Raw genomic sequence first — 27,747 nt, 5'->3', positions numbered from 1 at the left:
AGCTGAACGCTGGCCCCATTTTTCACATGCAACCTGGCAACCACAACGAATTCCCTCCCTCTTTCACCTGACGTCACATGGTGAGAAGCCCGCCTCCGCTCGATTTCTCGAGCAATGGTCTGTGTTGCTTTGCCGTTTTTTGAAATAAAAACAAAAGCAGATGACCTTAGAATCGTAAGAGTTTGACTTAAACTACATATCCGCGATTATGTTTGGAGCACGCCAGGGAAAAATGTGATGATGTTCATCGGAGAGTGACCCTTGAATAAGAGTGATTTGAAAAGACCGGTTGAATTGTGCCGTCGAGTGTCAGCCAATCGGATGTGAGTAATTTTGGCGCTGATTGGGATGAGAGAGTTTCCAGCAAGCCTCTCAATATAGGTCTGGAGAAATTAAGATGCTGTAAACCGGTTTAATTTCTCACATAATAAATCGTGGCTCGTCAGAGTTGAGTGCGATTATTGTCTATTACACGCCGGGTTGGATATTAGAGAGGGTAACCTGTTTTTTTTGTCTCAATGGGACGTTTTGCGGTGTGTCAGGCTGAGGCAGCTGTATCTCACCAGCTAGCTGGCTAGTTCGTGGAGTAATTCAGCTCAGTTTGAGGGGCAAATTAGCGAGTATATAAAAGTGTCATACGGATGGTATATAACCCACACCAGACACCCGCTCTGAGATTGCATACTAGTGCAAGTATGTGTTTGACATTACAAGTCGTTTTATTTGTTTGTGGCGTGTCATCTCTTTGCTAGCATCATATTAGCTTTGGCTCTATACAGTAACTTTTGCGAACTTTGGCCGTAGATGGCTTGATGACTCCTCTGGGTATATGCAGTTGCTGTTTAAACTCAAGTTTTGCAGCGTTTTAACGTAGAGGACTGTGGCAATTTAGGTGTTTCAGTGTTACAGATTATCGTTTTTACTTGCAATTTGTAGTGAGTTATCAGTAATTGTTAAACGAGACGGCTCATCCATAATCTCCAATCGCTGATGTTAACGAGGCATCCCGACCGCTCATCCTGAATGACAATAGCTCGATAACTGCTACTTGTTTAAAACGGTTCGGGCATTTGCATTTGAGCGGTCACTCCATTGCTTAGCTTAAATATGGTTCTGAGTCTCATGCAGAAGTACGGCTTTAACTTCTGATTCAACCATTGCCATGTTGCATGGTACATTTAGATAAACTGCATTTTTTTTTTGATCGAAAGCTTGTAATTTAACTTTTTGATATATTTTGTTTTATGATTAATTTGAGGAGGTGGCGTCGGGCCCACTATTTCATTGAACTGAATGAAAGCGGCTGGTCACCCACTCCCGCACTGCGAATCCGCCACGGTAGCCATTTTAACGTGGGACCAACCACTATTTTTAAACTTTTCAAACTCTTTCCTCAGCATAACTAACTGAATGATTTAACTTAAGCCACGCTGTCATGATGCGAACTAAACGCAATTGGCGTATAAAGTGTTAATTTGTGGCTTTTGAGAGCTGCTGCTTGCAGCAGTCACCACAGGTGCAGTGGTCAGCACGCGCTGCGTCTGTCCGCACGTTGCGTGTTTACGATAAACGACGATGGTGAATTGTTTAAAGACCCATTTATTTTCAGTTTGTCATCTATTTGTTTTTTTAGTTGCTTTTAGTTTTTGACGACAATATCATAACTTTTAAGAATTTTTGTTTTGTTTCCAGTGTTGTTATATTTTCTATAATCATTTCGTAAAATTAATTTGCTTTGTATATCACAACGTAATTTTCCTTGCATTATTATGAAACGCTATAGTTTCCCCCAAACTGATGTATCTGTTGTGTCGTTCTGTTCATAGGAACAATGCATTACTGTGACTCACAATTGTATGTTCAATATGTTGTAATTTTGTTCATTTTATTTTCATAATAATTAAATTAATTTATTTTGTGCATCACAGGCCCCTGATTCGCAATGACAGACACTAAGGGGAGGTCACTGCCTGCAATGCCAGAGCCCAGGAGTCCTACCACTATGAAGCAGCCCTCTGATTCACCTGGTGGACATAAAGGGCGGGGTGATGGGAGCACGGACCCCTCTATGCTCATGGATAAAGCTGCTACCCAGCTGGCAGCTACACCTCAAGAAAGTGTTCTGCAGATGATTGGCAGTCATAATCACACCCATGGTCATAACCATACCCACGAGCGACTAAAGGACCTGACCTCTCGCTTGTTAAATGGTGATCAAGACAAAATGCCAAAACTCTGTGCTGCCACAGTGGCACAGCCCCTTCTCAAGGGCGTGGAGCCAGTTCCTCAGCACGCCAGCCCTCCGAGGAAGTCCATTGCCTCTCCTGAATTCACATTGAAAATAACCAAGTTAGTTGTAAATGGGAAGCCAAGTCGATATGAAGCAGATTATGCGGGAGAGGGAACAGAAGAGACAAATGCCCCTTCTGGACTATCAGAAGGTGTTCTGTGCTCTCCGACTGCCAGTAGAGAAAGACGAAAGAGGAAGAGGGGGCTTGTGAGGAAGAGAACTCCACCGATTCGGAGGCGTCCTATTTTATCACCTACTGTAAACGCTGATAGATTGCCTCTTCTGCATGCCGCAATGAAGCCACATGACCTCACCAGTGATCCATGTGTCCTTCCCACTGAGTCTAATCAGCAGACTAATTTAGAGAGACCTGTTACTACTGTAAGTCCCACTCCAGACCAGGGATAGCTCATTCAAAAATTATAATTCCTGAATCATTTACTCACCCTCATGCCCAGAGCACAACCAAATATATTTTTAAGAATGTATGATGGGTGTTTGTCTTTTCAATTTAAGTCAACGGGGTGTAAAACTTTCTAGCTCCAAATAGCACATTAAGGCAGCATAAAAGTAATCCATATGATTCGAGTGGTTTAATCCACGTCTTCTGAAGAAATGCGATCAGTTTGGGTGAAAAAACAGACCAAAACTCCTTACTCATCATCAATCTTGCCATCCTCAGTCTCCTTGGCACATTCATGAGAGAAGCTCATTCACACTTTTTCTCCTGATTGCATGCACAGAGCACTGTTCACAAACCATACCTCATGTTTCTATGTTTTCACGCCCAGTTGTGCTATTTTGAAGATGTAGACTCTAATTAAAATGATTGAGTATCCTATCTTTATAGGATACTTTTAAAATGTATTTGGCATGATGACCAAAAGTTAGATGATAAAAACTATAAAATGCAACATATTATTGATGTATAATACCGGGATTGAAGTCAAAAGCGTGCAGCGTTACAATCGGGCCGGATGTCAAAGTAATAGTGAATAAGGATGTACATTTTGGTCTGTTTCTGACTCCAAGCAATAATTTTGCTTCATAAGACATGGATTAAATAACTCAAGTTGTATTGGTTGTTTATTTTGCCTTTTTATGTGCTTTTTTGGACCTTGAAATTTTACGTTTGTGTTCTGCAGAAGAAAGTCGTGAGTTTGAGATATCATGAGGGTGAAAATATTATGAGAATTCTCATTTTGGATGAAATATCTCTTTAATGACCCTCATTTACCAGCATTTTTTTTCTTTAAGTTCCTTTTGTACAAAATTAGTTATTTATTCAAATGAAAAAATTTGTTTTATTTGCTTATCTTTAACACAGCATTGTAACCCAACAACATTTTACATTCATTTTTGTCATGCAGCAGCCTATGCCGGAGTGTGAGGTGAGTGATGTTGCACAGGGTGTGGATGAAGTGAAAGTGAGTGATGCAGAGACACAACCCCATGTCCGGTACTCAGTGGGCGACATTATCTGGACCAAAGTGTCTGGATACCCATGGTGGCCATGCATGATCACTACAGACCCTGAGTTCGACGTGCACTTTAGGTTGAAAAGTAAGGCCTAGAGCAGTTGATTTTTGTTTTAAAGCACTTTTCACAACAATATCCTCAACCACAAAAGATTATTATTTTCTTACTAAATTTTTGGACAATTTGTGGTGGATCATGCCGATATTAAAACTCTGATATTGACTGCCCCCTTTCATGATGCTTTGTATATGTTTGCTTGTATACTGACATTATAAATTGTACATTTGCAAGCTAAAAACAAAAAAAAAAGCACAGGTAATTTAAAATATAACTGATAACCTTTCATCAAATAGGTCAAGCACTAACATCACAAGACCGTCTGCTGATATGAATACAAAAAAATCAAGATCGGTAGCAGAGCATGAGTCTGCCATATTTGCAATATCACTAGGAATCAAACTGTGAATCAAAAGATCTCATTTTTTGACTTTATGACAAACACAAATGACTGAAAGATATTTAGGAAAAACATTGTTAATCAGATGTGGAAAAATAATTCTGTGAGAAAGAAATGGGATAATATTTGCATTTTATTAAGGTTGCAAGTTAACTTCATGCCTTTATGCCTGATTATTGACAAGCTAGTTAATGTGGGCTTTAAGTCTTAGAGGTGGGAAGAGTTTGTCCAAATAGCACAACCTACAAAGTCATCATCATAACTGTGGTAGCTAAGACCATGTAAGTGACTAAGGAGGTCCATGTAAATATTGGCAAAAGGGTCAAGAGGAGATCTGTAATTCTGGATAAAGTATTGTCTGAAAGTTGGATTTTAAACATGAGAGAACAATGTCATGACTTCTCTCTCAACTCCATACACAATGTTAAAAACAGCAATTTGGTGTAAAATAGGCAAACACTACTAATAGGGGAGAGCACAGTGCCTGTGAAAATTATATTTACACAAGTGTGACACTGAGATAACAAGCAAAGAGAAGGACTGGCTTCCAAATGCATTGTCAACAGGATGGCATTAGAAATAAAAGGTGGAATTCTCAATATTTGTTTGTTTTAACAGTGAATGGCCGTAAAGGATTGTTGTACCATGTACAGTACTTTGGAGATGCTCCAGAGAGAGGATATGTCTTTGAGAAGAGCATAGTCACATTCTCTGGTAAAGACCAGTACGAGTCACTTAGCCGTGGCAACAAACTCCTCAGTGAAACCAGTGGAAGGAAGGTACAGTTATTACAGAGTACATATTCCAAAATGGTTTATTTTTTTTTTAGCATGATAGATTTCCTTGGTCTCATACTTCCTTAATTTCCTCTCTCCAGCGATCAATTCCTCGTAAGATTCGGGAACAGTGGGAAATAGGTCTGTTGCAGGCTACAGAAGCATTGAGTCTACTCATAGAGGAGCGACTGGACAAATTCTGCTATGTTTATGAAGAAGGGAAACCCCAGTTCAATCCTCGCATGCTACAAGAGCTTCAAGCACAGCGCAATCAGGAACCACAGCAAGACCACATAGAGTCTCAGCAGCTTGTCAGTCTCACTCCCCCTGACTCCACCCAGTCCAGCCCCAACTCCACAAAAACTTCCATCAAATACCTTGTTCCTCCCACAGACAGCAGCACTTCAGCAGGGAAATTTACCCTCCCCAGAAAAGCACCTAAAACTTCAGTAAAGAGGGATCACCGTAGACACTGCCCAGCAACCCCGAAGAGGGAGAAGACAGCAGCTACCTCTGCGAAAGAGATCCCTCTAACAGAGTCTACTGTTCAGGTAGCAAGTAGTGGTGTTAGGATTGTTTGCGTCTGTATAAGATTTCATTTTGTGAGGTAATGTAGGTATAGAGATTGAATAGAATGTTTCATATCTTTTTTGTGTTCTAGGATTCATGCACTGCATCAGAGACACTTAAACCTCAGAGGAAAAGAAAGACAAGGGCTGGGAAACAAACGACCCGGAAAAAAGTATGTTTTGTTTATCAAATTGGATTATGAGCCGTGTTTCTGTGGTATTTGTTGTTCTAATCGTTTTGTTTCTTTCCATGTGGTGTGGGTGAAGGACATGCTCTGTATTGGCTTAGACCTTCAACCAAAAGCACCTCAGAAGAAACAGAGGCAGCTCAGGCAGAAATTTCCAGCAGCACCAAATTCTGTGAAGAGGAGGAGAGCAAAAGCAGGCATCAGTATATCTGACACTTTGAAGGCAGAGTCCTCTAATCCTGGGCTGTCAGGTGAGAAATAATTTAAAACACATTTTAAAATCTTTGGCAAATCAAACATTTGTAATAATCTAATGAAAACATTGTCTTTCCATGGATGCCTTGCAAGAACAGTCTGAGAGTGGTGTTGATCATATTTTTTTGTTCTAGCTGTAATTCGTTATTTTTATATATATCTGTTATTATTATTTTTTTCCAGATATAGATGTATCAACACCAAGCCTGAAACCAGTGAAGGACAAGGCTGATGCAGCTTCTAAAGGTGTGTGGGTGGTTTCTTTATTAGTGGCATCCTTCCAGTAGCTGGAAAAACTCAGTTCTTAAAGGCTTAATTATGACCGTGTATTCTGACTGCTTCATACAGGAAGGAAAAAGGGCTCTAAACGTTTACGAGAGGAGTCAAAAGATGAGGGTGTGGCATCCCAGCCCAGAAAGAAAAGCAGGCTGGAAAAGGGGTTGAAAAACCAGAGAACCCAAAAGGTATGAAGGTGGCGAAAAAGCCCTGCAGTCACTGAATTAAAGGAGTCTGTACTGAAATGTTTTGTGTTAATTGTTTTTAAAAGGTTGTTTTTTTTTCTCTCTCTGTTTTGTCAGAAGACCACATCAGATGAGGCAAATGTCACCACACAGAGGAGGAGGAAGCAGAAATCTGACCAGAATGAGCCAAGAAAAAGATCTAGAAAAGCCTCAAGTAAGTCTTCAAACTATTTCAGCAAAAAAGGACAAGGCAAGGTCTAAATACTGTTTATCTTTATTGCCTTCTAGTTGTGTGCATTATGCTTCTGTTTTTAAATGTTTCTCAGGGGAGGAGTCTCCTGCCAAGGTCAAACGTGTCAGGAAGAGGAAACCACAGTCAGGCAGACAATCACTTCCTGCTTCATCCAAAAAGTGTCGTCCATCAGATTCTCTGGAGCCAGAGGTGTGTGTATCTGTGGGTTGTATTATGGACTTGGCAATCCACAGTCTGTATGCAGGGTTCTTACTGTCATGGAATGCTTGTAAAAGTCTGGGAATTCTATAGTCAAAATAATTTTTGTCGAGTCCTACTCGGCTTTAAAATATTTTATTGGCTTGAAATAGTTTTTTGTAGAGTGCAATCTCTATTTAAAATATTCCTCATATTCTATAAATAATGGAAATTAATTGGTCAAAAGGTGTGGGAACCCTGATTATACCATTCTTGGTTTTGATATTTAAAAAAAAATGCGACAACTTTTACTTTGTGTATGCATTTGTGATTCTGGACTTTTCCGGAACAATGAATGAATGGTTTGCGTCGCTTGTGTATTATGAATGATTATTTGTTTTTGGTGTGTGAGCAGAGACCGGATTCTCCCAGTGATAGCATAGATGAATCACAGACCTCAAAGAAGACGGAGCGCACTGCAGGAGCAAAGAAAGAGAGTGTGTGTCTGGTAAGTTAACTGTTGGCGTTTTCTGAGACCTTCTGCCATGATGCTTGCTGCATGGGCATAAGTGTGATGTGTTACTGTTCCAAAGGTGTGTGAGCGGACAGGTGAGGATCTAGTTTTGTGTGAGGGACAGTGCTTTGGCTCCTATCACCTGCAGTGTATAGGACTAGAGCGGTCAGCAAAAAAGGTGCTCTGCACCACCTGCAGCTCAGGTTAGACACTCAGTCACTGGTTATGGGGGTGAAAATAATTTATATATATATTATTATATATCTTGTGAGCTGTTTGAACTTCATATTCTGTATTATTTTCAGATGTGCATGTGTGTTTCACCTGTAAGAAGTCTGACGGAGAGGTGCGACGCTGTTGTGTTCTTCACTGTGGCCGCTTCTATCATGAGTCCTGTGTGCAGTTGAGTGATCTGACTGTGTTTGAGAACCGAGGGTTCCGCTGCCCCCTGCATACCTGCCTCAGCTGCCATAACAGTGGCAGAGGCAATGCCAAAGCCACCAAAGGTACTTAAACTATCTATCTGTTTATTTGATCTATCTTTAATTACACAGTGGCATGTATAAATCCAGTCGTACATTTTTGAATGATTCATTACAAGAACTGGCTGATAAGTGCCGTTCGTTTCAAAACAAACAGGCTTGTTGTGCCATCCTGGCTATGCAAAGTAGGATGTGTATTTAGTTGCTGCGGGTTTTGTGTTGCACTATAGTAAAGCATACGTTCTGTTGTCTCCTTGCAGGAAAGATGTTGCGCTGTTTGCGCTGTCCTGTGGCCTATCATGTTGGAGATCTATGTGTTGCTGCTGGAAGCGAGATGCTATCTTCCAATGCCATTGTGTGCACAAACCACTTCAGGGCTAAGAAGGGCTACAGTCACCACTCCCACGTCAATGTCAGCTGGTGCTTTATCTGCTCAAAGGGTGTGTCTTCCACTGTATTTATTGATCTCTATTAGTTATTTATTCAGTGAGCAGTGTCTGCAGTTGTCATTTAAACATTGCAATTTGGGTGAATTTTAAGTGTCCCTAGTTTAGTTTTATTTGATCATGAGAACAATATGTGCCAGAAGTACTGTACACTAATATAAATATGCATATGTTTGTGCATTTAAGGGGGCAGACTGCTGTGTTGTGAATCGTGTCCAGCTGCATTTCATCCTGACTGTCTGAACATTGCTATGCCTGATGGCAGCTGGTTCTGTAATGACTGCCGCTCGGGAAAGAAACCCAGATACAGAGACATAATCTGGGTCAAACTGGGGAACTACAGGTCAGTTTTCAGCTGCACCACAAACTTGAACTTTATTTAAAGGGTAACTAAACCCTAAACCAACTTTTTATAGTTAATGATCTGTAAGAATGGGGCTTTATTAGTACTGGTCATTGATTCAAGTAATTCTTTTGACATTTGTGTATAAAGTGTTTTAATTCTACAATATATGGTGTAAAAGCGTCTGAGTGCTGCCCTCTTCAGGTTGAATGGTGGCTACTGCAGTTGAATTTTCCTATTGGCTATTTGCGGTAGTTCGTGACGTAAGTGGTGAGAGCCGACGTAAGCAGGTTCCAGCTCACCACGCCCTTGGTACGAGCTAGACACTGGCCCCATTCTCCCTTGCGCGGCTGCTTCGCTAGCATCGTCGGATGCCGATCGCGATGCGGGAGTTAAAACCGCAGTTTGAGCCAGCGGCTCAATTGATATGGCTCGGCCCTGTGTCCACAGACAATTCACCCTCCTCCACTTCAGGTGAAGGTGGGGAGAAAAGTCCTCGACTTCAAAAGACACGCTCCGTGGCAAAGCTACTTAGCGTCACTTCAGTCACTCTCCATTTTAGAGTCTGACAGCAGCTGTCATTTAATCCGTCACTCTACGGGTCTCAGGTGCACGCCCCCAATGTTGTTGATCATGTGCATATGTTATGATGGCTTTACATTATAACATATGGGGGGCCAGGCCAGCATAACTAATCCTTCTTGATGATGCCTTCACTTACAGCAGGGGTTTTATTTACTTTCGTCATCTTATATTAACAGGGTACCCATGGGTCCTTAAAGTCTTAAATTTACTTTTTTAAATTTAAGGCCATAAAAAGCCTTAAATATCTTAAATTACAAGAAGTCTTACATTTTGGGGAGTGAAGAGGAGATGCTTAAAACAGCAGAATCTGCGTGTCAAAATCATAATCTGTCTCGTGCATCCAGCATGTAGCAGCTGACGCTTGAGTTTAGCGTGAACACGTGCAAGAAAGTGCATTTTTACTGAACTTACAGTTACACATGTATAAACCTTCATAAACCCGTTAATCAGAAATGCAAATGCCGTTATTTAGCATCTCTGTAAGCGAGTGATGTGCTAACACTATCGCTACTGCTTATAATCGACAAAGCTGTCAATGTTGTGGCATCTTTGACAAGAATGGTAAAGCTAACAGAACTTCTCAGCTGCAGAGTTACACCTGTTATTCTCTCATTACATCTCTCTAGATCTGACATATACAAGTATTTTCTCTGCCATCTGAATCAGTCAATTAAAAATAAAATGTAATATACAAAACAATAATTATGTAAATATTATAATACAGTACTGTGCAAAAGGTTTAGGCACTTAGATGTTTCTCAAAAACATTTGTCTTAAGATGGTTATTTGTCTCTTCAGCTTTAGTGTCAATAAGAAAAATACATTTTAGACTTCCAAAAATATATTTTGCAAATAGAAGAACAGGGTGCTCTGCAAGAGATGACAATGCCCCCAATGAATATCGAGTCAGTCTGGGATTACATAGACAATTGAGACAGCCGAAATAGAGATTTCGCCACAGTTCTTCTAAGAAGCTTGGTGCATCCTATCAGCCAACAACCAAGAACAACTGTGTCCAGGAGAATTGGGGCCATTTTAAAAGCAAAGGTATTCACACCAAATATTGATTTAGCTTTTTATGTTTACTGGACTTTCTATGATGTTAATTGATAAATGAAAACTATTTATGTAATTTATTTTTGAAGTCATCCTCACTATGCAACATTCTTCACAAGTAGGGTTGCAGCGGTATACCGGTTTCACGGTATACCACTGTTTGAAAATAGACGGTTATCATACAGTGTACATTTGCTTATCTACGGTATTGAAGAAAAAAAAAATGCAACCTCCTTTTTGACTGTCTGTCAGACTCATCAACTTGCGTCTCACACACACAAACATGCAGCAGAGAAAATGTCAGAGAGAAGTGAGGCGAAGGGGGTGTGTGTGTGTTAAAGCAGTGTTTCTCGACTGGTCTATTCGGACTTGGTCGCGGACAGCAGGGAAAGAGCAATGCCATGGTAACTTCTCCCATTGAAGATATTTCGGCCGCCGCCCAAGTGATCGACTATTTAGGACTGCCGAGGCAGATTTAATGATAATCTCGCAAACAGCTAAAGACTTCTCATCTGCACTTTTGCACGAGTGTAACAATCTCACAATCGTGATCCGCTCTTCTCACTGGGGTACGTGTTCAACAACTGGGCTTCCCTCGATATTGCGGAGCGCAGACATCAAAATATACCGTGAAAATCTCATACCGTTGCAACCCTATTCCCAAGTGCCTAAAACATTTGCACAGTTCTGTATATGATATGAAAATCTATTATCTATATTTAATATTAGTGTATATAATCTGTTTTCAGTATACATCATAACTAATTATGCAGCACAGTTCTTTCATAATTTAATCTGTTTTTAGTCATTTTTAAGGTAACTGATGAGTTTTTACTTGAGATATTTCACACAAAAAATTTTACTGTCACCACTTACCTTCATGTTGTTTCAAACCTGTATGACTTTCTTATTTCAGTGGATATCAAAAGGAGATATTAAGGAGTTTCAGTCACCATTCACTTCATTGAATAAAAAAAAGATGCAGTGACAGTGAATGATACGTTTTGCTTAAAATCTTTTTTTGTTCCGTGGCAAAGAAAAATTCATACAGACTCAAGTGACTCATTTTTAAGGAAATTTCCCTTTCACTACCTGTTAAAGTATTTGTTAAAGGTATCTTCCTAGAAAATAATATATATAAATGTTATTCAGAACATCCTAGACCTTATTCACAGCAGCGCCATATTTTATTTTTGACGAGAATGACAATGAGGCTGTGAGGGATAGACGTACAGTCTCTTCAATGGGCTGTACTTCTGTGTAAAGTGTTTTTGGATCGTTCCGCAGACAAAACATTGGAAAAATATCTGTTCATGGACACTCCGTAGACACAGGAGTTGTGAAAAATCAGATGTGATCTATGAACTTTTTATTGCTTAATTACTTTTGAGAGATTAGATGATTAAATGAAAGTATGACACAAAACCCATCATAAATACAAATATATTCTTAGCGATTCAATTACTATAATGAAATGAGTTAATAACAAACATGTAATCATGTTTGCTATAAATGTTTGCTGCAAAGTTGTGAGTTGAAATGTTCTCCTCAGTCCATCCAGCTCTGTTAATGGATTGAAGCCACAGCAGTCAATGAGATCCCTCTGAATACGTTTTAAAACATGTAATCTGATAAAAATCTACTTTTTGCGCACGGTTTTTGCCACCACTTTCCTAGTTTGACATAAACGGTGACTAAAGAGAAGGGTTATAATATAGGCTACTTTAGTCTGCGTGCAGTCTTGATGAATTCATTTAGAGTTTTAATGTTGTATTTTCTTATTTAAAAAAAAGGAAACGCATAAATACACAATAAAATATAAAAAACATCTCCAGAGACGTCTAAGCAGCCTCGGTGGTTTTGTTTTACCAGCTAATTATTTAATGTGGTTTTTATTATTATTGCAAAAGCGGTCTTAAAGTTTTCTTTAATTTGGCCATAAAAAGTCTTACATTTCATTCCTTCGAGCCTGCAGAAACCCAGATTAAAGATAATTTTCTTGTTCTAACCGTTTTACTTCATTTTGAAATTGTAGATGGTGGCCTGCAGAGATTCGTCACCCTAAAAACATCCCAACAAACATTCAGCATCTTCGGCATGAGATTGGAGAGTTTCCAGTGTTCTTTTTTGGCTCCAAAGACTACTTCTGGACACATCAGGGCAGAGTGTTCCCTTACATGGAGGGAGACAGGGGAAGCAAACACCAGCAGACTGGCATCGGCAAGGTCTTTAAGAATGGTAATAGAAGCCTCAGGAATCTTATATAATGCCTATCAGTATTTTCAGTGCTGTTATTGAATTCCTCTGTCCCCATCTATACAGCCCTGTTGGAGGCTGAAGCTCGTTTTAATGAGATAAAGATGGAGCAGGAGGCCAAGGAGGCTCATGAGAACAACAAAAAACCTCCTCCATACAAATTCATCAAGGTACTACAATTTACTTGGTTCCACAATTAACTTTATAAGGGATACACAAAAGTTTTCTAATCATCTATTCCCTGTTTAGTGAGGAAGGTTTAGGGTTGTGAACATAATGATTAATGTACTGATTCAACAAATATATATGCTAAAAACTATAAACTGTTGTTACACAAAGTCTTTTCAAAACCAAGACCTACTGATTATGCTTAAAAAGGGAACATTGCTCACAGCAAGTGATGTGAAGTCTGACATTTGAAATAAGGGGGTGAATTTTCAACAGAAGTATTGCTTTGATGCCTACAGCTGCAGTACTTTAAAGGGGGGGAATTTAGAGAAGCAACTTCTCAGAAAGGGTTTTCGTGTACCACTGAAAGTCTAGTTACAGTCAGACTCTAACAGAGCAGTCCTCTTCCCACTTAAATGTAAAGGTAAAACATTTAAAATAAATATTGTGAACTCCCTAGAGGACCTCACTAATTGACTAGTTGGTTGTTTGAGGACTATTCGACCATCCCGGCCCATCCCTTGGTCTTTAAACCCATTGTACTCTACAAGCTAATGAGCATGTGTGCTGAATAATATATTGGTGAATTGTTTCAGGTGAATAAGCCTTGTGGGCGAGTCCAGGTCTACACTGCGGACACCTCTGAAATCCCCAAGTGTAACTGTAAGCCATCAGATGAGCGTCCCTGCAGCTTTGAGTCAGAGTGTCTGAACCGCATGCTGTTGTACGAGTGCCATCCTCAGGTGTGTCCAGCTGGAGACCGCTGCCAGAACCAGGACTTCACTAAGCGCCGGTACCCTGACACCAAGATCATCCGCACTGCAGGCAAAGGTTGGGGCCTGCTGTCTATGCGAGACATTAAGAAAGTGAGTGTGCTGGGTTTTGAAAAATTTTAACTTCTAATGGAGTGTTACTTTATTGCTGATTGGGTTTGTGTCCTTGTGAGCTGAGCTTTTTTGGTGTCATTCAGGGGGAGTTTGTGAATGAGTATGTGGGTGAATTGATTGATGAGGAGGAGTGCAGAGCCAGAATCAAATATGCTCAGGAGAACGACATCACACACTTCTATATGCTCACAATTGACAAGGTAATTCATATAAAAAAATATATATTTTCATTATTTATTGCAGCAATCTTAAAATTTAAATAAATGTTGAAGGCACAGTGTGTGTACGAGTGGTTGACAGATATATTGCAAAGGCCAATACATTTGCAGATATTTGTTATTTTAAAATGGTCTAGCATGTATTAGAATAGCCTGGATCAAAACTAACTCTCAGACTAATGAATATTGTGCAAGGGTAAGTCTGTGACACTTCAAGAAGGTGATCTGGGCCAAGTAAACTAGAAGCGGCCTCCCGCTGGATTGAGAGTGATGGAGCAACTTCAAAGTAAAAGTGTGTAACATGCACTATAACTAAATTCCCTATTCACTGTGTTCTGTATGTACAGTTGGTTTGATTCAGACTTGGTGAGAAAATGTGATTATTAATGCGGACACTCGGTCCATGGTTGTTTGACTTCTGTGTACACCATTGTTATTTCCTTCTTCCTAATGTATTACAATTTCTTAATGTGCAAGTAATTACTAAAATGGGAAGATTAAACTTAAACAAACACACACAACCATCTAAAAAACATTTTTGACGTAAATATATGCTAAATAAAAATTTATTTATCCTATTTATTTATGGCATTAACTACAGTATTATCGGGGTTCGTACAAAGTCTTGAAAGTTTGGAAAATGCTTGATTTTCACAGTTTGGTTTTCAACTTTGGTTTTGGACTGCACGTCCCCACTGTGGTAGATTAGTGCCAAAGAAATTATTATACCTGCATCTCCTGCTTCTATCCACATGCCAGAGTGCTGTTTCAATGACAACTGATTGGAGGAATAATAATAATAAAATATCTCTACGTGGAGGAGTGATCAACAAAGAAATCATACTTCTAAAGTATGCCAAAAAAAAAATATTTCTGATTAATATAAATAACAAAGTAACCCATAAAAATGTTAAAACAAAACACATATATACATATATATATATATATATACAGAATCAACATTTAACCACACTATTACCCCTCCCAATCCCCAACCCCACCTTGACTCTCAACATCCCTGTGGTCACAAATGATTATAGACACAATAAAATAATAATTATATATAGATTTGTCTTTTAAGACAATGCCAATACAATCTAGAGGGGGTCCAATAGAATCTATGTAAAATCTTGAATTGCATAAGGCACACCCTTGCATCTCTAGATGTAGACTTAACATTTTTTAGAATCCAAGCCCACTCTCTCTCCTCCAATACCAAGTTTAAATCTTTCTCCCATAATCTCGACTGAAGTTAAAGTTCCGTCCCCCAGACTCTGAATGCCTCATGACCTTTTCCAAAAGCAGTAATCACCACTCTCAGAGTATCTGCCTCTTTAGGGGGGTGTATGCTAATCCCAAAAATAGCACAGAGCAGGTGGCGCATCTGTAAATACCTAAAGAACTGAGATCTGGAAATCCCAAAATGTTGAACCAAATTTTCAAAAGATCTCAACACTACACTCTCATATAGGTCACTGAGCGTATTAACCTCCCTCACAATCCACTATTACCAGCAGAAAGGGGACTTCTTAATGCATAATTTTGCAAATGTGAGATAACTTACTTCTCCGGTTAGTTTAATAGAAAGGCTTTGAATGTTCAAAAATGGGCAAGAAATTCCTGTTCGATGTAAAACCAGGGAGGGGTTCTCTCAGGTGGAAGAGACCAATGAACCAAATGTCTGTGACCGAAAGCATAATAATAAAACAAAATCTTGGGTAGGCCTAGCCCACCTTTGTCAAACGGCCTATGTAACTTACTGAAATGTAATCTGGGACGTTTACCATTCTAAATGAAGGACTTCGCTATGCTAACAAATTGCTTGAAATAAGAGAGGGCAATGTCTACAGGGAGAGCCTGTAGCAGGTAGTTACATTTTGGAATATAATTCATTTTAATAACATTAACCTTCCCAATCATAGATAAATGAAATGAAGCCCACCTGCCCACTTCGTTTGAAAACCTTTTTAGTAAAGGTTCAATATTGGCCAACTAAATCGCACACATTTGCTGAGAATAAAATTCCCAAATATTATTGTTTGGGCAACTGGTAGGTGCCCGGCTGGAAAGCCAGTACCGTGCAGTACGCTGTCAGATCCAAAGCTTCAGATTTAGAGCAGTTGACTCTGTATCCTGAGAATTTAGAAAAGGAATTCATAATTCTGTGGAGGCAAGCCATAGATCTAGTAGGGTCAAAGACGAATAATAAAATATCATCTTCGTGAAGCAAAAGATTATGCGCCACACATCACGCCACCACCCCTGGAAAATCATCCTGTTTTCTTATCGCTGCTGCTAATGGTTCCAGGGCAAGACGGACAATAATGGTGAAAGAGAGCAACTCTGCCGGGCAGAGTAAAATAATCTGAAATTAATAAATTTTTTGTAAAGTAACTCAGTCCATCCAATAAAAGTATTCAAGAACCTGTATACTTCCAATATTTTTAAAAGATAATCCCATTCTACTGTATCAAAAGACTTTGGCAATATTTTTACATCTCGCTGGATCAGGGAAATTGCACGGTAACTCTTAGACTTGCCTGGATCTTTGTCCTTTTTAAGAATCCGTCTGATCTGGGCTTGTCATGGTTGGTAGAAGCTTTCCATTCTTTAATGATTCCGTATAAACTTCTAGCAAAATTGGAGCAGTTCTGTTGCATAAGATCTAATAAATTCAGCGGCAAAACCATCTGGCCCCAGAGCCTTGCCTATAGGCAAAGCCTTATTTACCTCCCCAAGCTCCTCCAAGAATATCTCAGAATCAAGAGAATGTTTTTGCTCAGTTTAGGAAGTTCTAATCGATCCACAAAATTTCTAATATCTTCATCAGTAGACGAAGATGTGGAACTATAGAGATCAAGTTAGAATTCATGATTTTGCAAAAGGGATGCATTAAAGCGGCAACTATATGATTTCTTATTCTCTGTATGTGGCAACACCTCTAAACATACCAGGGTGTGATCTGAGACTAAAATCTGTGAACAAGAAAATGCTGTGGTTCTTCCAAGAAAGACTTCCTTTACTCCTCGCCTCACGTAACACGAGATATTTATCAGGTGATCTCAGATATTTGGCCTGAATTGTTCGAGGCCTGTCTCCCTCAGTGGATCACCGAGCCAGAACTCTGTGAGCTCACTCAATTTCCAGCTTATGGCCTGTTTTGTAGATAGACTTGTCCACCATATTCTGACCCTCTGCTCCATCAGAAATTCCAACAATTAGGACGTTATTCCGCCAGTTACGGTTCTTAAAATATTTTAGCTTCTGCCAGACACGCTCCAAATCTGTCTTGGTCGTTAGCGTATTAGCAGCTAATTCCCTCTCCGATGACTCCATCTATCCATTTCTTGACATCCCCACTCTTGTAACCATCTCGGTGAATTTAGTCTCCATGGCACTGATCGATCAACATATTACAGCAAGCTCCTCCAAATCAGCAATGACCTTTGTCAGCATTGCCGACACATTCATCAATTGTCGCCGAATGACCTTCACCTCACTTGCCAAATCGACTTCCAGGCTTGCGGCCTGCTGCTCGGGGGCTTCAGCTTGAGTGTGTAAGTCTATTTTAATGTCTCCAGAGCCCAAAGATTTCACATTTTGTGACATTGTCTTCCTAGAACAGTTAAGAATCCGTATGTATCGAATCTCACTGGTTTATGACACAAAAAATATTAAAACTAGCAAAGTGCGCTGGGCTCGCCTTTCACACGTCAGATGCATGGTGCCACGAGACTCCACCGGTGCAATTTTTCTTTCCACAAAAGGAGAGAAAACAAGTAGTGAACAGCCCTCACAAACTCCCAACATGGAGTTTGGTTTGCTATTAGTTTATAGTGCGTTTTCTTATAATGTGCACTGAGAAAGCCAAGTGCTATGAAATCAATATTTTCACGTAATTCAGAACATTTTTGTTTTAATGTCTGTAATCTGATTACATTTTGCGGTAACTCAGTAATGTAAGTTGTTACTTAAAATAAGTAATCTGATTATAGCAACAGACATGAATTAATTTTAAGTTACTTGGATTACACATTTATTGCTAAAACAATAAGTAGAATGCATTTTAAAATGTATTACTTTTACTGTTATGTGTGGTACTGTGTCAGCTAATGAGCATGCACTCTAACAAACCACCATGGCATTGAGGACATGTATCGTGGCAATGGCAGATGAGTGAGCTGTGTTACTATGGACCCAGCGGAGTGTAGTTGTTTATTCAAATTGAAAACAAAAGTGAAGCGTTTCAAATTTTCATGCGCTCACAATCAATCTCAGCGAGCTCTGTGTCCGCATGCTCCCAGCCCTGGCTAAGGTATGCAAGGCTGGGCCGGCAACAAATCCTCCTTAAATATCCGTGCTCCGCCCCAATGGGTGTCCCTCTGCAGCTTCTGTGGGAGGAGAGTGGATCAATTTCTAGTGTATATGGAAAACAGCGCTTGTTCCCATCTGACAGAGGGATATATAGCTCACAATGTGGGAACATTTGCAGAATGGCATCTAAAAGTCATTGCTAAGCAAATCGTTTTTTATGTTCTTTATGTATTGAACACAATAAAACACAAACACAATGCTATAGCATTACAGATGTGCAAGTGATAATGGATATTCAATTTGCACAAGCAGAGAGGTAGAAATAATCCACTCGCTGTACAGTTGTGTAAACACACACACATGCTGCACATGTGTACACACACCCAAACAGACAGACCAGCATGATGCAAGACACAAGCAAACCTGTATGTGCACAACGAAAAGAAACAAGCATTCAAATACACAATGGTTTTACTATCAAAGCTGTCTGCAAATAGGTTTCAGAAAGGTTAATTTCATTAGCATCCTTTTTCTGTCTTTTATACCAACACAAACACAGGAAATCAAGCATACTGTACACATACATGCCACACACAGCTAATAAGGTTGTAGATAGCAAACACACACATACCTGAAGATACTACTACAGCATATTTGAGAAGACAGTTGTTGCATTTTTAAAAATGCATTGGATCTCTTTAGCCAAGTTTCTGTCTTTGTCATATTGCTGTAATTTGGTTAATATTTCAGTCAGTATTAAAGTACTAAAAGAGCTATTAGCAGGTTTGATTGGTTTTAGAAAGTAGCTTCAAATAAAGTAATTAGTAATCAGTAGTTGGCTACTTTTTTGAAAGTAACTTACTCAACACTGATAACTTCACACTGTGGCACAGAAGAGGGGGAGGTGGCATTTCGTAACATTGTAAATAAGCTAAAAAGAATATTATAATAATGAAGAAAAAAAAACTATGCAAGAATACAAATGTCTTCAGTTTACTTTATAAAAATAAAAAAGGCTTGAGGGTTTAATAGGACCAATGCTGTGTGAATGTAATGAAATTACAGAAACTACAAAGTTTATTGCTGACGTCCATGCGTGAAATTTTACATAAAATGTAGTATAAATTGTAGGTGAACATTGTTGTTTATTCATCGGCTATTTATTTATATGTTGGTAAATTTACCAATTTTAATATAATTAACACAAATGTACATTTATGTTGACTATTAATCTTCCTCATTCAGTGGGAAAACACAACGTGATGATTTTAAACTTGCAGAAACCCTGTTTTGCTGAAACAGTGTTACACGTTCAAAAGCCTTGTTGAATGTGTGCCTGGCTGTACAGCTATCACATATTTTAGCTGTTAGAACAGTGATTTCACATGCATCTCATATCTTGTCACTGAATAGCTTGTATTGTTCAAAGAAATATTTTATCCTTTTTTCAAATAGGGGACAAAATATCAGTTTTAGAATTTTTGCTTGTATTGGAAGTGATTTTCTAATCAAGGCCCCCCACCCCCAATAAAAAAACTCATATCAGTCGACCTCTAGTGTGTACATATTTAATTTTTTGGTGGGGTGTGGGGGCCTTGATTAGAAAATCAATTTCTGTTTTTAAAGTTGCAAATTTAGGGGAAGGGTTAGAATGTGGGTTTGGGTTAGTCTAGTAATTATAAGTTAACTTTGTATAAAAACAATAGAAGTGTATTGATAGCCAAGTAAAGGTGTGTGCAAGCCCCATTCACTCTTCATGTACAGAGTTCATGCTGCATGTTGTTTGTTTCTCTGAATCTGCTGCACAGGGTTCAGTGTTTTATTTGGAGTGTGACCAAGCAGCCTTGTGTGGCAGTACAGTTTACAATACAACAGATGATAGAAAACACACTTGTAACAGCATAACAGTTTGTCACACTTCTACATTGATAATGTATAATTCTTTGTGTGTAGGATCGCATTATAGATGCAGGTCCCAAAGGGAACTTCTCTCGCTTCATGAATCACAGCTGCCAGCCCAACTGTGAGACTCAGAAATGGACTGTTAATGGAGACACACGTGTGGGCCTGGTTGCTGTGTGTGACATCCCTGCTGGTGAGCTCACATTCTGAAAAGTGGAATACAAATCCAACTGGGTGATTCTCACGAAATCCAGATTTAGAAGGTGTCCAGCATCAGAATTTTTAAAATGCCCTTAAAGCCAATTTTCTTTTTGCACATATAAGATTAAGGTCTGAACTTACTATAACCATTATTTTTACAAGATATCATAAAAAAATATTTCCTATATAATTATTTACATTTTTAGATGAAGTCCATAAAAAATTATCATTACCGCAACATGACATTACATTAAATATATGGTTAAAAATGTGTATTTCTGGCTAATGTTAAAGTAGACTCTTATTACTCGTGCTCAAAGCTATGTAAAACTCTGGAGAGATTACTTTTTCGTATTTATTATTTTTTGTAATTTCCTTATTTTCTCTCATTACTGAAACATACGTGATGATTTACAATATCTTTTATTTAATTGTTTTACTAAAAGATAACATACACATTTGTTATGTAGCAGACCTTAAATAAGTAGTGTTGTGTAATATGTATATACATTTTAAAACAAAATATGATTATCTAATTATTACTTAATTTGTAAAAAGATACATGTTACGTGTAATGAAAATGCCATTTCGGTAATGAGAATCAATGTTTCGAAATGAGATTTAGCTCACACATTAACTGTTGACAAAGGGGTTTGATGCCTAACCCTATTTTACATATTTAAAACGCATACAATTTTTAAAATAATATTTATTTCATGAACAGAGTTTCATTTTCTCATTTATCGTAATCATCACAGTACCATGCCTTGTGTTAACAAGTGTTGTGTATATAAGTTACAATGTTATGCTCATAAAGAATCATGTCATGTAGCCTACACTGTAGTACTAACAAATATACAACCATTAGTATAAATATTATCATTCTAGTATAGCATATAATCATGTGTTCATGAGAACTTTTTCAATGTAACATATTATCATGTGGTCCTGAGAAACATTTAAATGTAACAGCATCATGTGCTCTTGTAAAAAGATTTTAGTTTAGCTAAAACACTTTGGTCCTGACATTCAACCACACAACCTTTTTCTGAGAATAATTTCATGTGAAGAACTTGAATAGCAGCAACTCGATTTATGAGTTGGTCAAACAACTAAAACAAACAACTGGAATGACTGCTTTGTACTAGAGATGCACCGATCAACCGGCCAGGGACCGGAATTAGCCGATTTTCCGCATGCTCAGCCTCACGTCTTACCGATTTCAAGCCGGTCCGTTTTGTTGCCAGCGGCGCAGGCAATAACATCACAGCCTCATGTAAACATGTCATTGGCGTGGGAGATCTTCACTGTGTGAGTGAAGTATATATGAAGTTTGAAATGTGTAATAATTGTAAGGCCAAAGGAAACCGTGGGGGAACCACCACAATAACTTTTGGAACAACAAACCTAATTAGACACTTATAACACCATCACCCAGCTGAAAATGCCCATTTTAAAAAAGAAGCTAAAAAGTGAAAGCGACTAAAGCTAGCCAGAGCTCAGAGCCAGCCACAAGTCAGCAGCCTGTCCTATCATTCCTTGGTATGAGCAGCGAAAAGGCCAAAGCAATTACAAGGAAAATTATGCAATTCATGGCCCTGGATGACCAGCTGTTCTCCTTAGTTGAGGACAAAGGGTTCAGAAATCTGATAAATGTCCTCGATACAGAGTAGGAGGTACTTTCCGACGTCGCGTTGCCCGAGTTGTTTAATCTCGTGTCATGACACACGCAGCCTGTTATCTGTCAACATTTGGGTACACAAATCCGGGAGAGGGGAAGTGGGGTGCTGGATGGCAGAGGCAGGCTAAATACATACAAATTGTGCCGTTGTGATTTAACGTAATTTTTCCCACCGTGTCCGATATTAAAATCAGACACACATTGCAAAAGGCGTGGGCATTGTCGATATGGCTTCGGGATATGAAATTCAATTCTTCCATCCAGCTGTTGTTAAATTTACATGTATATTTTGTTTTTTCACCGGAGCACCAGCTGATTCTTCTCCTCCCATCTACCAGTGATGCTTGATTTAACAGCCCGCGTCTACAACCTGCGCAGATATCAACAGCGCAAATGGGTTGTAGGTTGCCAGATTGTGGTCATGGCAACTGGACCACCTTGGAATAATATATTGATGTGATTATTCATATAACGTGGTTTGGGCCATACAAATTACGGGAGTTTTTTTGGGAGAAATAACAAAACGGGAGACTCCCGGGAAAAACGGGAGTGTTGACAGGTATGCAAGCCATTCCTGAAGTAGTGCTCAGTTTTACAACTGATATTTGGACATCTAACGTAAGTTGAGCGTATTGGACACTTCAGTTTTTCAGATCTTTGGAATTGTTTTGTTAGATGAGTAATAAAGAGAAAAAGGTTAATTTATAAAAATAGTGGAAAATGACATCTGTTATATAAAGCAACTCATTTGCAGTTAATTGTTATTTCTACCTCTTTCTAGTCACAGAGCACTTTATTTTGAGAGTTGTTTAAGTGAGAGAAGATCCTGTAACTTAGTGCAGTTTGGGGGAAATTGTAATGTTTAATGATTTATTTTATTATGAAAATAAAATTTAGCATTGAAGCAAGGTAGATTTTGTTTGTATATGTGGTCAATAATAGTTCTTGGAAAGAAAATCGGTATCGGCAGGTCACACTTGCAAAAAATCGGAAATCGAAATCGGCCAAGAAAATTGCAATCGGTGCATCTCTACTTTGTACCAATCATGTTTTCCCCCAACTGTAACTCATTCATGAGCGTTTTTTATGTTTTGCCCATATGTCAGGTAAAATGCAGAAATGTCTAGCAGAGGAGGTGACATTTCTGCAAGGTTTACGCAATTTGTTCAAGAAGTGTTTATATTGAAATGAGCAAGAGTTATAGTGCGTGTCCCTCCTTCATAAGTCTGTTTCTCATTACCGAAACATTGAGTATCTCCACCGCAACAGGCCTTCAATTGTTGCGGTGAATGATAATGGTGTTGCGGAGGATGAGCGACCTTAAACATTCTTGCTAACTGTGGAAGCTAAATGAGGGTTAGCTAAACTTTCCCTCTCTTTTTATATTTAGACCATAATGGGGTATATAGTAATCAAAAAATTAAAACAGCAACATTTTTTAAAACTTCACAAACTCATGTTTCAGTAATGAGAACTAAAAAGTTGTGTAGGTACTATGACAAACAAAATTTTAACTTTTATTTGGAGAGAAAAAATAAGAACCGCTTACCTGGTAGCCATCTTGAGTGTCACAGTCAATTATGTCCCTTCCAACAAAATTTCTTGAAAATGTTAGTTCCTTGAGGACTTAAACAATGATTGAAAATTGTTGCGGAGGATGAGAAAATTGGTCTTGGACACATATATATTCCTTATTATTGTCACTACATTTACCAATGATCAACAAATACCACATGTTTCTTTACTGTAAATTTTTATAGTATAACATGCACTGAAGCTTTTTATTTTTTATATTTTTTAATTATAAATATTTCCATCTCAAAGAACACAAATCCAGTCATGGACACGTTGCAGTAATGAAAAATGTCCCCTTAAATGTGGAAAAAACAACAAAATTGGTATTTATGATGTCATTTGAAATCATGTGCAAAATAGTACATGAAGAGATGTTTATAACTGTATCCTTATTTTCATCAAAATGTTTCATGACACCTCATATGTCTAATTTCGCGAGCATCACCCAACTATGTTTGGATATATTCTCATTCAGCTGTAGATTTGGAGACTTCTCTGGTTGTTAATTTAAGAATATGTGATGTTTTCAGGTACTGAGTTGACTTTTAACTATAACCTGGACTGTCTGGGGAATGAAAAGACTGTGTGCCGCTGTGGAGCGCCCAACTGCAGTGGCTTCCTCGGTGACAGACCCAAGGTGAGCCGTCTAATACATTGATATGAGGTCTGGCTGTTGTCACTGGTGTCCCTGTTAAACAAAAATAAGAATGACTTCAACTAAACATGGAGAAAACTCTTATATACCCTTCTCTTCCCACCTCTCATTTCAGAATGGTCATTCTTCTGAGCCTAAAGCAAAGCATCAGAAGAAAAAGGCAAAGCGGAGAAGGTCCCGTAATGAGGGCAAGAAGTCTGAGGATGAGTGTTTCCGCTGTGGTGATGGAGGAGAGCTGGTTCTGTGCGATAAGAAGGGCTGCACCAAAGCCTATCACCTTTCCTGCCTGGACCGCACCAAGAGACCATTTGGTAAGAGCTATTGCTACAGGCTTTGCTGTACTTATAACAAGTTATTTTTTTTGCCAGATACATTCTGTATTGAAACTATGTGTGAAGGATGTAGCATTAGCGGTGTAAGTGCAAACAAGATTAGGATGCTCTAATATAATATGTCTGCTGTCAAAGGGTTGAAACGTATCACAAAATTTTGGAAGGCGATGATATTACTCTGTGTACTTGAAGGCAGTGTTACCAAAAAAAATAAAAAATTACTAGAGGTGTAACGGTTTACTCATCTCACGAACTCATGGTTCAGTTCTTTTCACGATTCTTTAAACTAGGCCTGAATCAAGAAAAGTTGAGCTTGAACTTTTTTTTATTATTATTACTTTATAGACAATATGTAAAACAGTTTGTTTCCTTTAGAAATGTAGCTGAAAGTACTGTTCTTAAAAGTGCTAAATGATCCATCAGAGATGTATGACTAGAACAGGGCGATAGTGATACCAAATCTTAGCTAATAATTCTGCTTACTGAAAATACGGAATTATGTTAGATACATATGCTGCTTACACAGTCACAGATTACAAATTATCATTATACAAAAAATTAAAATCTAAATCTATGCTTTCTCAAGATTTTGAGACTGTTATTCATGCATTTGTCTTATCTTGGCTTGACTACTGCAATCCCCTTTACTCTGGAATAAATCATATGACATTCAGTCACCTGCAGTTAGTCCAAAACACAGCCACCAGGTTACTGACTGGCACTAGGAAGAGAGAAAGTGTTTCTCCTTTTGTGGCTTCTCTGCATTGGTTGTCTGTTAAATGTAGGATGTTTAATTTGTTTTTAAATTTTAAATGGCTTGGCCCCACCCTATTTATCAGAACATCTTGTCCATCAGCTTTCCTCCATGACTCTCAGCTCTACAGACCAACTTCTACTGATTCCACGCTCCCGCTTAAAGACTAAAGGAGATTGTGTGTTCTCTGTAATTGGGCCTAAACTGTGGAATAGCCTGCCTTCGTACATTAGATCAGCTCCCTCTACATATTTTTAAATCGCAACTCAAAACTTGTTTCCTTGGCCTTTGAGTGATTTGATATGTGAATTTTGTCTGTTCTTATGTGTGTTTGTGTTTTATTAATACTTGTACAGCTCTTTGGCATACACTTGTTGTTTTAAATGTGCTCTAGAATTAAATTGACCTTGACCTAAAATGATATTTTTATAAAATAGTATAATCTCTGAATACATCTAAATATTCTTTTCAAAAATACATATTTAATGGAAGTGCATGCTTATCCAGTTAAATAATAATAATTTACTGATGAAATGAAATTTGACATGACATTTGACATTAGTGTTATATTCCCCCATAGCATTATTCTACATAATATTCAGCATTATTTAGTAATATTGCACACTCAGTAAACCTCTGTAAGGCACGTCTCCCTCCCACTGTTAGTTTCACTTTCCGCCAAACTCATTGAAAAACACCGGCTTCTAGTGTGCAATTGTATTTTAGAGCTCCTTGTGCCAATTAAGCTGTTTCCATTTGTATGCCAACATTACGTAGGCATAGGACGTTGCATGCATTGGACAGAACAGACGCTATAATTTAATAAAAATAATTGCCATCTCCGCGATCTGGATGGTCACAATTTTGAACCGCGATGATTAATTTTGTTACTTTCTAACTATTTTCACAGAAAAGCTTTTGTTTTTCACCTCAACAAATTCAAAATAATGTCTTATTTCTTTGGTCATTGACTGATTAGGTAGCACACACCCTTTAAGCACAAACAGATTAGATTACAGTAATTACTTTGTAATTTGAACATCAAACACTGCTTGTAAGCCATTACATGGGGTTAAAAACTGATTGTGCAAGCTACATTGTGGAAAATGTCAGTTTGGACAGACGCTCAAACAGAAAATCTAATATTTACCCAAGGCTTAATTACTATTATACTTCATTTAGCTACAAAAGTTTGAGATTCTTGTTAGCGGTGATATCAGGCAAATTACATCATAGTGTTGAACCATTTGGTGCTTGTGTGGCAATTTGACAACACAAAAATAGCAATTGTTCATTTCCATTTAATTTTAAAATTCACCTATTTTGTGCCCTTTTTTTTTTTTTTTGAGGGTGAACATCTTTGTTGGTGTAGTGTTTTAATGTAATTTAAACTCTGTATTGTCTCCAGGTCGCTGGGACTGCCCGTGGCATCACTGTGACGTGTGCGGAAAGAACTCTGATGCTTTCTGCCAGCTGTGCCCTAACTCTTTTTGCCAGGCTCACCAGGAGGGGGCACTGCAGTTGCACCCACTCACAGGCCAGCTCTGCTGCCAGGAACATGAAGACTCTGATCTCCGCCTCCAAGTAGAGACCCCGGTGGAGAAAACCTCCACCACCAAACCGAGAAAGTACAGGTCCAGAGCAGAGCACAAATCCAACAGCAAAACAGCTGTCAAAAAGAAGTCTAAAAAGGCTGCAGATGTGTAGTGGGTTAAAGAACTGTGGAACATTCCAGTCCTTCCACTAACTCTGCCCCCTTTCCTCTCCGAATAATTCAGTGATATTGACGTCGCGTGACTGTTTTGCCAAACTGAAAGCACTGCATGTGTCTGATCAGGGAAGCGTATTAACACTGTAGAGCTCCACAGAGCTGCCAAATCCGGTCCCTTTCTACTCGCCCTGCCTCTCTTCTTATTCCACTCATGTATGATCGTGCATGCACTGAGAAATACAGACACACTTGGGTGCATGTGCACCCAACACAGAGCCGACAGATCAAACACCTCAAATAAACAGCATTACCGACGCCAAACTTGAAACTTTTTACACCTTTTTGAATCTTGGCATAGATTTTTTTTAAACAGTAGATATGTATATGGAAATGTATATGAAAGACCAAAATTATAATGATACTGGATTTATTGTTAGTAACAGGTGCCAGGACTTGTGTTTTTGTGTTTTTCTTTTGTTTTTTTTAACAAGTGGTATCTTTAAATAATAAGACACTATGGGTAGCCCTTGAATTACATTTTTATAGTCAGTTATTGAGTTTGTGTAATTATAGAGCAGCACAATTATTTTTAGCTCCATTCATTTTTGTAGCTCTTTTTTTTTTTTAGTTGAATAACCAGTATATTAGGATGTTTAATGAGTCTGTAAAATCTACCTATCCAGAGTTGTAAATTGGAAAATCGTAACTGGGATTCTTGTGATACTTGCAGGAAATAAAGCTTTTTGAAGCAATTATGTGTGA

The 27,747-nt window shown here is 38.6% G+C and overlaps 1 protein-coding gene across 1 annotated transcript; it reads left to right on the top strand.

The window, feature by feature from the left end:
* Nucleotides 1-358: 358 nt before the first annotated feature.
* Nucleotides 359-27,728, top strand: LOC127660856 (histone-lysine N-methyltransferase NSD2-like). Its single transcript, XM_052151301.1, has 24 exons — nucleotides 359-693; nucleotides 1,929-2,671; nucleotides 3,661-3,853; nucleotides 4,845-5,005; nucleotides 5,104-5,553; nucleotides 5,664-5,744; nucleotides 5,839-6,010; nucleotides 6,198-6,260; nucleotides 6,363-6,478; nucleotides 6,593-6,689; nucleotides 6,802-6,917; nucleotides 7,321-7,413; nucleotides 7,499-7,622; nucleotides 7,725-7,925; nucleotides 8,162-8,341; nucleotides 8,534-8,690; nucleotides 12,367-12,569; nucleotides 12,654-12,757; nucleotides 13,352-13,621; nucleotides 13,726-13,842; nucleotides 20,128-20,269; nucleotides 24,064-24,170; nucleotides 24,304-24,499; nucleotides 26,683-27,728. Exons 2-24 carry the CDS (start codon nucleotides 1,943-1,945, stop codon nucleotides 26,979-26,981), a joined length of 4,371 nt encoding a protein of 1,456 aa, XP_052007261.1. The 5' UTR covers nucleotides 359-693; nucleotides 1,929-1,942; the 3' UTR covers nucleotides 26,982-27,728.
* Nucleotides 27,729-27,747: the final 19 nt, after the last annotated feature.

Source organism: Xyrauchen texanus, chromosome 20 (genome assembly GCF_025860055.1).
Source record: "Xyrauchen texanus isolate HMW12.3.18 chromosome 20, RBS_HiC_50CHRs, whole genome shotgun sequence".
In the NCBI taxonomy this organism is placed as follows: Eukaryota; Metazoa; Chordata; class Actinopteri; order Cypriniformes; family Catostomidae; genus Xyrauchen; species Xyrauchen texanus.
The sequence above is the reverse complement of the archived record's forward strand: the minus strand, read 5'-3'. Positions and strand labels throughout refer to the sequence as shown.

Bases quoted from the DNA above. Each gene is read 5' to 3' on its own strand.
- LOC127660856 (XM_052151301.1), top strand. From the start codon at position 1,943: ATGACAGACACTAAGGGGAGGTCACTGCCTGCAATGCCAGAGCCCAGG. The intron at 5,745-5,838 runs GTATGTTTTGTT...GTGTGGGTGAAG, and splicing joins AACAAACGACCCGGAAAAAA to GACATGCTCTGTATTGGCTT. The intron at 7,623-7,724 runs GTTAGACACTCA...TATTATTTTCAG, and splicing joins CTGCACCACCTGCAGCTCAG to ATGTGCATGTGTGTTTCACC.